The sequence below is a fragment of the Abramis brama genome, assembly GCF_963993115.1.
Source record: "Abramis brama genome assembly, chromosome: 14".
NCBI classification, from domain to species: Eukaryota; Metazoa; Chordata; class Actinopteri; order Cypriniformes; family Leuciscidae; genus Abramis; species Abramis brama.
The window spans coordinates 10,042,624-10,057,347 of NC_139976.1; the positions used below are offsets into that span (position 1 = coordinate 10,042,624).

Sequence of the window (14,724 nt, forward strand, 5' to 3'; positions counted from 1 at the left end):
TTTAGACGAGCTAGAGCCACTACTCCCACATCAATGCCCTCGCATGCACCTCCGCCATAATTCCTCCCAGCAGGATTTAAAACAAACCGCCGTTTATTTTTTTTCTACCTCTAATTAACTCAGGATTAAATGGATGGAGGTGTAAAATTGATCTCAGAGAGCAAAATTCAATGAAGCTGCTTCATGGAGGAGTCCCAATGATCAATATGTTGCTCAGAGATTATTTTGGACTCGCTGGCCTCTTTATTTCTTCTGAATGAATCGCTGCTTCACTCCATTCCAGCTCTCCCGCTGAGAGTTTTCCCTCATAAAGCCTAGCTTACTCTTAAGTAGAAGACCTCCCACTTTACCATTGTCCCTTAAGCTAAGCTTTACAGACTCTCTCTTCTTTCTTTTTTTTGGTTTCTTGGCTGGTTCCTTCATGGTCCTGTTACCCTTGGATTTCTAGTCCTAAAAATAAGGAAATCAGATCTCCTTCCCTTCTCTGGAAGCATTTGCAGCCACATGCTTGATGACTAAACGTTCTTGGCTAATAGTGGTGATAATCACAGAAATATGTGTCTGAGCCGAGCAGGGCAACTGACTCACTGAGAAGGTTATGTTTGGAAAGGATTGATGGGGGGAAAGGGTCCCTCTTCCTGTTGATATGCTGATGTGATCACCCCCAGAAAGTGTGATAAATTATTCTTGTCTAGACACGCTATCAGGGGAGTTCTAGTGTGATGTGACGTAAACATTACCTGAATTATGTCACTCTGAGGCTGTTTTTACTGTCAATAATCAATATCATAGACTCTGACTCAGTGTTTGTTTTCTTCTTGTTTTCTTTGGCTGTGTCCCGGTAGCCTCACCTTTTACCTTCAGGATTGCTGGTGTGTTTGTGTGTGTTTTGTGTGTACACACATTTGTTAGCACTGCTTTCCCTTATTAAAATGTACAACGGTAACCATAAAAGTAAAACCGTAAAATTGTGAAATATTATTACAATTTAAAATAACGTTTTTTTATTTTATTATATTTTAAAATGGAATTGATTTTTGTGATGGCAAAGCTGATTTTTCAGCATCATTACTCCAGTCTTTAGTGTCACATGATCCTTCAGAAATCACTCTAATATGCTGATGTGGTGCTCAAGAAATCTTTCTTATCAATGCTGGAATTTATTTTATTTTTTATTTATTTGATTTGTTGAAACACTGATACTTTGATGCGTAGAAAGTTCAGAAGAACAGCATTTATTCGCAATATTATAAATGCCTTTACTGTCACATTTGATCAATTTAATACATCATTGCTGAGTAAAAGTATTAATTTCTTCTTCTTTTTTTTTTAATTTACTGACCCAAAACTTTGGAATGGTGGTGTATTATGCCCTAAAATTGTGGTAACTTGATATTAGCCCCTAATTTCATTTTTTTTTAAAAATCCAACCTGAAGAAAATGTGTGATGTACTTTCCTGTGCAAATGTTAAGGCATTGTGGAAAGTTATCATAGTAATAAGGATTATTGCATTGGTTAAGGTAGATGTTCGTAATGGTCTGTAAAAGAAGCAAAATAGCCAAAGGCATCTTTCTGTTTTCACCCACAACAAATACAAACTGTTTCAAGCTCTGGGTGAGAGAAACTGCCGTCCATTCACAGGTTATTGTGTATTGTTATAGTCTGAGTGGTCTCTTTAATGGAAAGCAGGTAGCACCCCTCCTTTCTCTGTCCATTTAAAAGAGTCTCATTCTGATTCGTCTTCCCCAGAGCAACAGGTGTTTTCATCAGGTGCTGTTTGCTCCGATGAGGGGAGGGATTGTTATAGCGTTCAGCTCTGAACAAAAGTTGCTTCAGTCAGGACTGTTAGAGGTCCGCGATCTCCCTGCGGGGGCTGGGCAGAGAGAGGGAAAGACAGAAATATGGGGTGAGGGGGGTGAAGTTTCAGTTAAACAGCCCACAAGCCTTCCCTTGAAATTCCTGATCCTATCAGATCCATTGTTTTTTCAGTGGAATACACACATAACCCTTTAGAAAGTCTGTTTGAGTTGTCCACCCTTTGTAATGCTTCAATTTGTGTGTGTGTGTTTTTTAAAGGTATAGTTTACCCAAAAATAAAAAATTTACTTATCCTCATGTCATTCCTAACCTGTATGGCTGAATTTGTTGCCCCAAACACAAAAGATGATGTTCAGCAAAATGCTCCTTTGCAGCATACAATGAAACTGAATGGTGACCACGGCTGTAAAGAGCAGTAATTGCTGACAGAATTTTTTATTTTTTGGGTGTTTACTACTGCTTTATGTCTTGAATATTCCTTTTTGTTGTCATCATCGCTATACATAAGCATATTGTTTGGTTTTATTTTCATCTGATTAGCCCTGTATCCCTCCTTTCTTGTCAGGTGGCTGAGGAGAAACCGTGAGAGAGGGCAGCGTGAGGTCCCTGCTCGTCCAGGGACGATGAAGAGGTTCAGGCGTCATGGGCATGAGTCTCAGAGGGACAAGCACAAACAGGACCTCTATCAGTTCAACAAGGTGATCAAGCCCACATCTTCTGTAGAAAGTTTGTTTTGCTGTTTCACACACAAGTTTTATTTTTCAGCAGTTTAGTGCCATTTTATTTATTCATTAAGTGACGAAAAGTCTTCTGTCTAGATAACTCTGTATGTCATAGAAATAGCATTCCTCACACAAAGCATGTTTTGTTACATGTTTTGTCACAAAGCAAAGACTTTTTATTATAATTAACAAACAAATTTAAAATACCTTATTTATTATTTGTAAAGCTCCAGGTTTGCTGTGCTTGTTTGTAGGGCTGTGAAATTTGGCCCAAATTTTTGTGATTTATATATAAATATGACTGAAATAACAATGATATTAAATGTAATTCTATTGTAAAATAAAATTATTATTATTACTACTAAATTAAAATATAATAAAACAAAAGGAATATCGCAATTTCACTGTAAAATAAAAATAATATAATAATAATTGTATTTTACAGTACTCTCCTACCCTGAAAAAAACCCTCACCTGCCTGTAGCCTTAGTGATCCTGAAGACATTGTTTAGCTTGTTCAGGTGTGTTTGATTAGGGTTGGCACTAAACTCTGCAGGACAGTGGCCCTCCAGGACCGACGTTCCCCATCCCTGCCTTAAAGTTTCTCTTTTATTAACAGAGTTTATAAGCGCTTCTCATTACAAGTTTAGGAAGATGGTTGGCGCACGTTACGTTCCTAAATGCACGTTATAAGTGACCCAAACTCAGAGCAGATGCTGAAATTAATTAATGCGGAGCAGCATTTACTGTGAACCGAGCTGCTGGGAGACACTGAAAACAACGAACTTAGCAGTGTTTCACTCTTTTATATTTAAGTAAATCGCAGCCTTTGCAATTTGATAATCACACTGGGCCATGTGATTTTGTTGTTATTCCAATCAATTATGCAACCCTAAATTTTGGATGGATTTCCCCACCCTAAGCTTTTTGTGACAATTTGTAAAACTGTGCCTTCTCTGTGGAGGATACATGTGATGATGCTATATAATTTGCTCCAAATTAGACGTCTTAAAAGGCAGTGCAATTGTGCTCCCTAAATATGTTCCATTTTGGAACAGACTATGTACGACTATGATGTCTTAAAATGTTAGCTGCCCATGTAGTCCACTTATACCAGAGCCCTTGATTATGTGCAATAGAGTCTTGGTGTGTTCATCTCTATATATGTGACATTTCATTCTCATTTCTGTCCTGTCTTTAGACTGTAGAACATGGCTTCCCCCATCAGCCCAGCGCTCTGGGATTCAGCCCCAGCCTGGAGCTCCTGGCCATCGGTACCAGATCAGGAGCAATCAAACTGTATCCTACAACAACCTGAAGACATTACCATTCTTTGGGTTATTTGGTCTGTGCATAACTAAAATTATCCCACTCAGTCACATTCCATTCCCCTGTCTCTGAATCCTCAGGGCAGAGTGACTACAGTGTGATATGATGAGATTTCCCGTTGCTCATAGAGTGGCTGTTCTCATAGTGGCTCAATCGTACACACCCATTATGCAGGTACTTTGAAAGGCGGAACAGTTTATATTAGTGCGTAGAGCTGAGAACGCATGTTCATGAAACATTTTTTCCCATACTATTGCGCAATTTTCTCTGTTAGTCATTTAATGAAGAGGAAATAGAAATGAGTAACTTGTATTTGGCCAACATTACATGCCTGTTTTTTTTATATACATTTGATTTATTTTGATTTCTATTATGCATTATTCTATTAATGCACCACCTCTATGGCCCAATTTTATATAAAAGTTTGCATGCTTCTTTAGAATCATACATGATACATCACATGTGCTCACCTAATTTTGTGGAGTTCTACATAAATCAGAGATGAAAAGACCATTTTCAGGCATATCGTGATTTGCCATTGAAATATAGCATTTTATACCTTTTTAATAGTTATAGCGCTGCCTTTTGGCCAATCTCCATAAAAGTTTGCATGCTTCTTTAGAGTCATATGTCGCACATGCTCACCTAATTTCGCAAAGTTCGCAGTTTTTGTTTAGGACTGACAGGCTTTTGGGTAGACTTAGCCACGCCTGTTTTCTAAATGACCCTGGTATAGCTATCCAAAAAGATACTAATTGACCTAGAGAGTCCAAAGAATTGTCCTGTAGTGGTTTTATCGAGGTTGAGCGTAAAACATAGGACTAGTTCGCAAAAGTAGTTTTTTCAAATAATCTCCAATATTTAGCAAATTATTTGATTGACAGCAATGGTCCTAGAGGCAAAGTAGTACAGATTGAGGAGATCTATATTACAGTATGAATATCGCATGCAGGCATGAAAAATCGCGTAATATGCAATAATTTAACATTTATCATCATTATCAACATTTATCATCATTGAATCCATTGGATCCGTCTTGTGCCAAGGATTCCAATGATATAAGATACTTGAGTCTGCGATTAACGGTTTAGAAGTTATGAGCGATTTCATACTTTTGATCAATGTTGCGCCATCATCAGGCCGATTAGGGAAAGCCTCTGTGATGTTGAAGACAATGTGGGTACTACCATCCCTCAGATTTTCAAGTCTCTGGTTTGGTTTGCCCGATCACTTTTAGGTTGATCTTTGAAAATCCTAACAATTCAATAGGGTTTCAGCGCTATGCGCTTGTGCACCTAATGATTCACCTCTGTCTAGCTTTTAAACCCCACAAAGCCAAGTTGTTTCACTCTTCTGTGCTGTGTGTTTGCCATGTGTTTCCTTAACCAGTTCTCAGGTACGGAGCTCCAGGTGTGGAGTTCATGGGACTTCACGACGAGAATGCGGCAGTTACACAGGTGCACTTCCTGCCAAACCAGGTACGGCATTGAACTTTAATCAAAGTTCTTTTTTTTTTTGGGTGCATGTTAATTTGGACTTCATTCCAGTCTTTGGGATTTGGCTTCCGATGAGTAATTAGTGGTTTTGGGTGAGGTTGCTGTTTCAAGATATCAGCAAAATATTATACCATGGTATGAGACATTTTATATCAAGAACTGTATATGTTGTTTTAACACAAAAAATGATACGATAGATATGATAGATGCAATGGATAGATGGATACTATAGATAGATAGACAGACAGGCAGACTATTTTTGGATAATTCACTGTGAATTTAATACCTTATTTATTTCTTTACAAGTTTTGTTCTGCAAATAAAGGCACTTCATTTTACTTCAATTCTGATTTATGCCTGTATTTTATTTTTACTTTTTTTTTTTTTGCAGTTGGAGTTTGTCACATTACTGGATGACAACAGTCTGCACATGTGGACGCTTCGTGCACATAACAGCATGTCCGAGCTGCTTGAGATAGGACGTTTCTCTCTCTCTGGTCCACCTGGGTGAGTCAAGAACCCACACCTACATACTCACCGCGATCTAATATGATCATGTTTTAAGATTTATTTTTAATGTACTCGGATGGTAATTCGCGCACACACCCAAAGAATGAGACATGAGCACTGACTCACACTGATCCAGACGCTACTGATACTCACTTGTGCTCTGAATCCATACATAGTGCTGTCAGGTGACTTCCATGATTCAAAGTAGCTGTTTTTTTGCTATCTGTGATGTCATTTTATATATATATATATATATATATATATATATATATATATATATATATATATACACAAAAACACACAGTGGTGGCCAAAATTATTAGAACGGTAAGATTTTTTTAATGTTTAAAAAGAAGTCTCTTCTGCTCACCAAGGCTTAATTTATTTGATTCAAAATGCAGCAAAAACAGTAATATTGTGAAAATATTTTTACAATTTAAAAAAAACTGTTTTCTATTTTAATATATTTTAAAATGTAATTTATTCCTGTGATCAAAGCTGAATTTTCAGCATCATTACTCCAGTCTTCAGTGTCACATGATCTTTCAGAAATCATTCTAATATGCCGATTTGCTGCTCAAGAAAGATTTATTATTATTATCATCAGTGTTGAAAGCAGTTGTTTGCAATTTCTTTTCAGGATTCTTTGGTGAATAGAAAGTTCAAAAGAACAGCATTTATCTGAAATAGAAAGCTTTTGTGTTTCTGTGTTACCAACAAAGAAATAAATTGCATTTTAAATATATAGTCAAATAGAAAACAGTTATTTTAAATAGTAAAAAATATTTCACAATATTACTGTTTTTGCTGTATTTTGGATCAAATAAATGAAGCCTTGGTGAGCAGAAGACACTTCTTTTAAAACAATAAAAAATCTTACCGTTCTGGCCACCAGTGTATATATGTGTGTGTGTGTGTAGATGATGGATGGATAGATAATGCTCCATTTCATATTTCATGTTTAAAAATTTTAACGTCTATAATGCATTGGAACTAAAAAGTGTATATGACCTAAAAATAAGCCAGCAGTCTAGTCTTACTGTCTATCCAGTGTCTAATCTAAGTGTAACTGGGGTAGAAAACAAATCGCTAGCGCTTTCATTTTGACCCTCTTGTGATGTGACAGCGCCCCTCCCAGCGTGACGCGGGTCACGGCCGTCCTGGCACACTCGTCGGGTGAGCTGCTGCTGCTGGGCACGGAGGGAGGACACGTGTTTGTTGTAGAAGTGCCAGGCTTCAGAGAACTGGAGGAGAACAATATAAGCGTGGAGGATGTACAGAACAGGTCAGACATCACATTGGTCAGATATATGAATTCATATAGAGCCACATACACCTGTGCAAAAAAAAAAAATGTCAGTAAAATGTACTATTCTTTATAAATAACACATTTGCTGCCTTTAAATGTTGAATTTGTCCATACTAAATTGCATATTTATCTTAAAACTGTCTTTAATGTTTAATGTAACATATTTAATGTTTCTGTCTTTTATCTTTCCCAAAATAGTGTTAAATAAATGTTTGGTCACTTTGCATATGAGCACTGTATTTAAAGACAAGAACTAAAACAAGCATATTTAATATACTTTTCTTTGTTCTGTGACTTGCAGTTCTATATATAATCTTTGACTATATACACACACGCTGCAACATTCTTCAAATAGTTTCTCTGGAATGGTATAATGCAACACTTTCGCATGCCTGAGATGACTGTTATAGTGACTCTTTGTGATCGCTGATCTGTTCACCGCTACTTTCCCAGAGTTCCAGAGGATTATGCTGGCCGCAGGAATCTGGAGTGTGTTGAAGCTCTGCATGAGAACCCGCTCAACCCACGGCAGGTGCTGATCGGCTACAGCCGAGGCCTGATGGTTCTGTGGGATCTGGATCGGAAGCGCCCTATACAACACTTCCTCAGCACACAGGTACCATATAATGCAACATTGTCATCTAAGCTCTGAAACTCAAAATTCTTACCAAGCATTCTAAGAAGAGGCCTGTAATTTTCCCTTTTTTGTGTCCTCTGCAGCAACTAGAGAGTGTTTGGTGGATGGAGGATGGTGCGAACATTCTCAGTTCCCATAGTGATGGGAGCTACTGCCAGTGGACCGTCACTGGTGAGGATCCGCAAACGGAGCCTGAGAAACAGGAGATTCCATATGGTAAGATTGCTTTACCAGAATGACTTCGGTGTGATGGCAAAGCTTAATTTTTAGAGCCTTTACTCCAGTCTTCAGTGTCACATGATCCTTATACTGTAATATATTTGTGGAGACTGTGTTCCTTTTTCAAGATTCTTTGAAGAATATAATTAATAAAACAATACAATTATATTTAATTAAGTTTAATAAGAATTTGACCTAAACAAGGCATCTTTAAAGGTGGCATAATTTTGTTGCTTACCTTTTGGTGCCTAAAATGCTGTCATATTAGGCAGATCATTAGGTTTTGGAACAAAGCCTGCATCTTTGACCAGTCAAATGTATTCATATTGAGCTATCTGTCCTTAAATGAGCTACATCTCCACACAGGTGCCTTCCCCTGCAAGGCCATATCCAAAATTATACAGCTGCCATCAAAACAAGGGTGAGTCTTGCATATTCTTTATTGGACAGTACTGTGAGTGTTCACTGACTGATGGTGAGACAGGTGTGTTTGCTTGTGGTGTCATTACCACAGAATGCTTCTCCATGACTCACACGGTTGGGTTAATATTTAACTTCCACTCCACATTAAGATCCTCTATCTGATTTTTCTTTAACCACTAATCTCTAGCCAATTTTATTATGCCGTCCTTTCATTTCATGTTGTTTTATTGTTCTCCTTTTTTCATCAAAATATTTGGAAAGTTTTGGAAGATCCAAAGGGGATTTGTCATTTTGTAAACTCTTGTCCAAAATAATGTGTCTTCTGTCCTCTTCTCCCAGTCCCCCATTCCTCATCTTCAGCGGAGGGATGCCGAGGGCCAGTTACGGGGACAGACATTGCATCTCCGTCATCCACAGCAAAACCCACGAGGCGCTGGACTTCACCTCACGTATTATCGACTTCTTCGTCATTCGCGAGGGAGAGAACCACAGAGGTAGAGAGACATGCTGAGAGACTCATTGTTCTTTAAAATATGTCAAACACACTGTTTTGGTTCCTTTACATGCTTTTTTTTCTACATCTACTTAAACATATTAGCTGAGCTGCAGTCAGCACACTTCCTCTAAGTGGTCTAAATGTGTCTTTGTTGTAGGTGAGCCAAGCGCTCTTGTGGTTTTGGTGGAGGAGGAACTTGTGGTGGTGGATTTGCAGACTGAGGGGTGGCCCGTCATCCAGACGCCTTACCTGGTGCCATTACACTGTTCAGCCATTACCTGCTCGCACCACGTCTCCTCCATCCCACTCAAACTGTGGGAAAGAGTGCACGCTGCGGGAGCCCAGCAGAACACACACTACTCTAAGAAGGTAAGCAAGAATATGCTTGCACAAATACAGAAATATTAAGCTCATTGCATGTTACTGAGTAAAAACAACTCACCAGGAAGAGAATACTCACATGAAATGCTTTGAACTGCCATTTTCTGAGTTAAAGGGATAGTTCTCCCAAAAATGAAAATTATCCCATGATTTTCTCACCCTCAAGCCATCCTAGGTGTATATGACTTTCTTTTTTCTTTTCCTAACCCTAGTTATATTAAAAAATATCATTGCTCTTTCAAGCTTTATAATGGTAGTGAATGGCAGTTCTGATTTTGAAGTCCAAAAAAGTGCATTCATCCATCTTAAAAGTAATCAGGGATGTGATTTTTCCGGATTAATCCGGAATTCCGGATTTTCCGACCTGAAAATGTGACCTACGTGAATCATGGAGATCTGTAAAAAATGGAGATCTGGGGGGGGGGGTAATCTCACAGCCGTCACCATGGTAGCCCGGGACGGAACCACAATCGCCGCGAATCGCGGCCACACCGGGCGGCACGTCAACATGGTTACAGATGGCAGAGAGATGCGATCTTTCCCCGCCCAGCGAGTGCTTGAAGTGCGTCAGAAACAGAGCGCGCGCGCGATCAGTTGTTGGTAATTTGTTGTGTAGCGTGCGCGACGCCGCATCCATATAGACAGCATTGCTTTTTTTTGAGGGCGCTTAACACACTCAGGCTCGTAGAAACGGGCCTGGCAGCTCGCGCCAGTTCTAGACACGGTGAAAGTTTCCTGATTGTGACGGATGGCCGAATTTACATGACACATTATAAATGAGCATTATAGTCTGCGATAGATACAGTGCCAAAAAGAAGAGAAGAGGATAAAAGGGGATAAAGACAGAGGTAAAGTGATGTAGTGAATGAACAGTTTATCTAATTGCATAGGAGTAAGATACTATAATTTCATGGCAGTTATTTTTACCTTAAACTTAATGTTAGCAGTTGTTCTGAGTTCTCCAGACTGTGTGATTTTGTTACAATCATGTCAGTTTTAAGACGCATTTTTTATTATCACTTTTTTATTAATGTTTTACCCTACAGTTGTGCAGTTTCTCAGTATATTTTCCTGCTTTTTTGTCCTTAGCCAATCACATGCCTGAGTAATCCATATAATATCCATATTTAAAACTTTAAAAACTAAAATAACTAGGTGTGCTTCAGAAGGCCTTTATTAACCCCCCCACACACACACACTTTTTTGGGCTTTTTTTCAAAATCTCGTCCTCCATTCACTGCCATTATAAAGTTTTGCTATGATGGTTTACAGCACCATGGACAACTATTCAGTTTTCAAATCTGTCTTTTTGTAGCCTTGGCCTATAAATGGAGGTCAGAATCTTGCCCCAGACCCTCCACAGAGAGACCTGCTCCTCACGGGGTGAGTAGACGTGTGTGATGTAACGCTGTCGGTCTTGGTGTGATCTTAGTCTTGAATTCACTGGTTTCCTTGTAAAGTTTCGACCTGTAAAATATGCAGAATTGTTCTCTTCATAATTATAAACCTTGTCAAAATGAAGAATGTTTTAGAATGATCCTTCAAAAATTGTTCTATTAAACTTATTTTGGGGTTATGTATTATTTTATTTATTGTCAATGTTGAAAATGGTTGTGCTGCTTAATATTTTTGTGAAAATAATTTTTTTCAGGATTCTTTGATGAATAGAACGTTCAAAAGAACGCCATTTATTTGAAATTGAAATATCTTTAACAACTTTCATCAATTGAATGTATCCTTGCTGAATAAGTGTTAATTTCTTTCAACAACAAAAAAACTAACTTACCCAAACCTTTGAATAGTAGTTACTCTTAGAATAAACACTTCACTGAAACCAAAACGGTCAAAAAACTTGTTGCACTGTTTATATCTGTTTTGTTTCGCTCGCATAACTTTCATCAGATAACAAAAACAGGGAAGATCAGATTCTTGTTCTTACTTTGCAAATTAAATCATGTGTTATTTTACAGTTCCTAAAAATTGAGTATTGTTACAGTAAATCTGTTTCAAAGCTAATTGTTTCTCTCATTTGGTACTTGGACCCTGTTTAAATATTTGCTTAATATAGTTGGGTTTTTCCCTTCTCATGGAAACGAGGAATAACAAGGAAAAATGTTCTGTTAAGATGCTGTAATGGTTTCACCTGGAGGGAATGAGGAACTGATTATTAAAAATGAATCTTACCTTTCATGTTAAATGTATCCCTTTTCCTCTTGAAAGGCACGAAGATGGCACGGTACGTTTCTGGGACGCCTCAGGGGTCTGTCTTTACCCCATGTACAAGCTCAGCACGGCGGGAGTCTTCCACACAGATGCCGACCCAAATGACAACATGAACCAGGGCAGTGAGGGAGAATGGCCTCCGTTCCGCAAGGTCTGTCTCACCTAAAACAAGCATTACCACTCACAATCAACATCCTATTATTAGCACAGCTGTTTACAGTTTTCATCAAACATTTGATTCAGTGTTTATTATTTTTCAATGTATCAGGTGGGCTGCTTTGACCCATATAGCGACGACCCTCGGCTTGGCATTCAGAAGATCCATCTGTGTAAATACAGCGGATATCTGACAGTGGCTGGAACTGCAGGACAAGTGAGTTCGCATATGGGAGTTTAAGAGATGACTGACTCGGTTCACACACATCATTAAAACAAGCAATGCCAAAATGGTTACTTTTGTTCAGTTATTACTTTACTGTTCAAAAATGTTGGGTTGGTAAGATATTTTTTGAAACGAGTCTCTTATTCTCACCAAAGCTGCATATATTTTATGAAAATACAGTAAAAACGTTAATATAGTGAAATATTATTACAAATGAATTCATTTAATATTTAAATATATTTTAAAATGTAATTTATTCCTGTGAAGTTAAAGGACATCATTACTCCAGTCTTCAGTGTCACATGATCCTACAGAAATCATTCTAATGCTGATTTGGTGCTCAAGAAACATTTCTTATTATTATCAATGTTGAAAACAGTTGTGCTTCATAATATTTTTGTGGAAACCATGATTCCACAAAGATGATTTAAGTTTAAAAGAACATTGATTTAAAATGTAAATCTTTTGTAACATAAATGTTTTTACTGTCACTTTTGATCAATTTAATGAATCCTTGCTGAATAAAAGTATTAATTTCTTTAAAAAAAAAAAATACTGACCTTAAACTTTGACCTCTGACCATCTGATTTCTCATACATTTTGGTCGCTGCTGATAATTAATCATGAGAGAGAACTCGACTTAAGCGCTCTGATTTAGCAGCTTATTAACAGTCTACTACACATCATGTCTGCCATTAGGAAATGAGATGAGCTCGGTTAAAAGCTCGGTCCTCTTCAGGATCAATAGCTCTGCCCTTTCACTGATGTGAACTACTGAGAGGTTTCAGTACAGTTATGCTGATGTGCTGGCAGAACACTACCCAAAGCTCTTATCATGCTATATGAATTGTGCTGTAAGAACGAATAAAGTGTGTACTCTGCTTTGAGGAAATGTGTTTGCAGAAGTTGAGATATTGCTGTTTTTTTTTTTTTTTTTCATCTGCTTCAATCAGAAAGTTTTGAGTAAATGTCATTTTTCATTCCTCCCACTCAGATTCTGGTTATGGAGCTGAACGATGAGGCTGCCGAGCAGATGGTTGAGGCTACAGTGGTGGACCTGCTGCAGGGTCAGGAGGGCTTCCGCTGGAAGGGCCAAGCGCGTCTAGACGTGCGGGAGGAGCCGGTGATGTTCCCTCCAGGCTTCCAGCCCTTCGCCCTGGTGCAGTGCCAGCCGCCCGCTGTGGTCACGGCAATCGCTCTGCACTCAGAGTGGAAACTGGTTGCATTCGGTACCAGCCATGGCTTTGGCCTATATGACTACCATCAGAGGAATAACGTCTTTGTCAAGTGAGAAGAAAACCATTTAAAATAGCATTCCAGTTTTATTAGTACAAAAGGTTGATCTGTCACTGTTAATACAAGTGACTGTTGGGGGATACAAATTAACATTAAGGAATATCCTTAAAAATAACCTGAAATATAAAGCACATTAGACTGATGTGATCACCACAATTGTCTGAAGATGTTCCCTTCAAAAAGGGAAGTCTTTATTATAGCTATAGTGTTTGTCACCATTGTATATTTTTATCATGCTAAATGCATCAGTGGAAAATTTGCTCATAGTCTGATTCACTAATCATATGATAGTCTGGCTTTTCATTATTTATAATATTTTTTTTTAATGTAGTTTATTCCTGTGATGGCAAAGCTGCATTTTCAGCATCATTACTCCAGTACAGACACTCTTCAGTGTTACATGATCCTTTTGAAATCACTCTAATATGAATGTTGAAAACAGTTGGGCTGCTTAATTTTTTTTTTTGGAAACCGTGATACATTGTTTCAGGATTCTTTGATGAATAGAAAGTTCAAAAGCCCTTATTTTAAATTTAAATTTAAACTCTTTTGTAAAATTATAAATGTATTTACTGTTACTTTTAATCAATTTAATGTGTCCTTGCTAAGTATGAATGTATGAAAAAAATCTGTCATATTTATTTTAGTGTTTTCAAAATTGCCACCTTTTTTGACTTGATATGTGGCAAAAAAAGTTACATTTGTTAGTTTTAGATTTTTAAAAAATCTGTATGTAGCTAAACATTTTAATTGTCAGTAAAAGTTATATAAAGCCTTTTATTTATGAGCACAAGTCTTTAGATTAAACTGTTAAGATCAAGATTATTAAGACCATTAGACCTATTTAAGGTCATTACAATTATAAATTCCATCAGATGTGTTTTTTTTTTTTCCTCTTGAGAAGAATGCTAATAATTGTTTGTTGTCTGTTTGCAGGTGCACCCTAAACCCCAGTGATCAGATGGCCTTGGAGGGGCCGCTGTCACGTGTCAAGTCCATCAAAAAGTCCCTGCGACAGTCCTTCCGTAGGATTCGCCGCAGCCGGGTCTCCATGCGAAAACACCACACTAACAACGCAGCCAAGGTGTGTATCAGCTCTCTTCTCTAGTGCTTCAGTTATTCAGCAGTCAAATGTGACTAGGCATCATGCATGCAGTTATTTTGGTAGCGATTAGCGTTGCATAATTTGGAGTTGTTGAAACGGTGGTTCTGGCTCGATAGTGAATATTAATAATGTTTGTACAGCTGCAGGAGATCAATGCCAGGCTGGAGGCTGAAGCTCTGCAGGAGATGGAGTTGGCTCCTGTACAGAGAAAGATCGAAGCCCGTTCTTCTGACGACTCCTTTACGGGCCTCGTCAGAACACTCTACTTCGCAGATACGTTTGTCAGTGATAGTGAGTACCACAGTGTTTTTTTTAATCGTTGATAATTCAATTTAAGGTTAGTGTTCCCAATGTATCCTCTTAGACTAGCAGAAGAT

At 38.0% G+C, this 14,724-nt stretch overlaps 1 protein-coding gene and 1 long non-coding RNA gene across 3 annotated transcripts in view; both read left to right on the top strand.

Moving 5' to 3' along the window:
- LOC311096362 overlaps nucleotides 1-14,724 on the top strand; it is a 253,553-nt gene that overhangs the window by 48,112 nt on the left and 190,717 nt on the right. The gene's annotated exons all lie outside the window — the stretch shown is intronic.
- Nucleotides 1-14,724, top strand: part of llgl2 (LLGL scribble cell polarity complex component 2) — a 29,416-nt gene that overhangs the window by 7,700 nt on the left and 6,992 nt on the right. For both annotated transcript variants that reach the window (XM_084135423.1, XM_084135424.1), the window contains exons 2-17: nucleotides 2,385-2,517; nucleotides 3,743-3,840; nucleotides 5,267-5,348; nucleotides 5,758-5,873; nucleotides 7,003-7,161; nucleotides 7,639-7,801; nucleotides 7,906-8,038; nucleotides 8,408-8,462; nucleotides 8,804-8,958; nucleotides 9,118-9,329; nucleotides 10,657-10,724; nucleotides 11,562-11,715; nucleotides 11,833-11,937; nucleotides 12,941-13,233; nucleotides 14,179-14,326; nucleotides 14,488-14,638. In XM_084135423.1, the coding sequence (XP_083991549.1) occupies nucleotides 2,443-2,517; nucleotides 3,743-3,840; nucleotides 5,267-5,348; nucleotides 5,758-5,873; nucleotides 7,003-7,161; nucleotides 7,639-7,801; nucleotides 7,906-8,038; nucleotides 8,408-8,462; nucleotides 8,804-8,958; nucleotides 9,118-9,329; nucleotides 10,657-10,724; nucleotides 11,562-11,715; nucleotides 11,833-11,937; nucleotides 12,941-13,233; nucleotides 14,179-14,326; nucleotides 14,488-14,638 (2,167 nt within the window). In that variant the 5' untranslated portion in view covers nucleotides 2,385-2,442. The remainder of the gene's footprint in view (nucleotides 1-2,384; nucleotides 2,518-3,742; nucleotides 3,841-5,266; nucleotides 5,349-5,757; nucleotides 5,874-7,002; nucleotides 7,162-7,638; nucleotides 7,802-7,905; nucleotides 8,039-8,407; nucleotides 8,463-8,803; nucleotides 8,959-9,117; nucleotides 9,330-10,656; nucleotides 10,725-11,561; nucleotides 11,716-11,832; nucleotides 11,938-12,940; nucleotides 13,234-14,178; nucleotides 14,327-14,487; nucleotides 14,639-14,724) is intronic.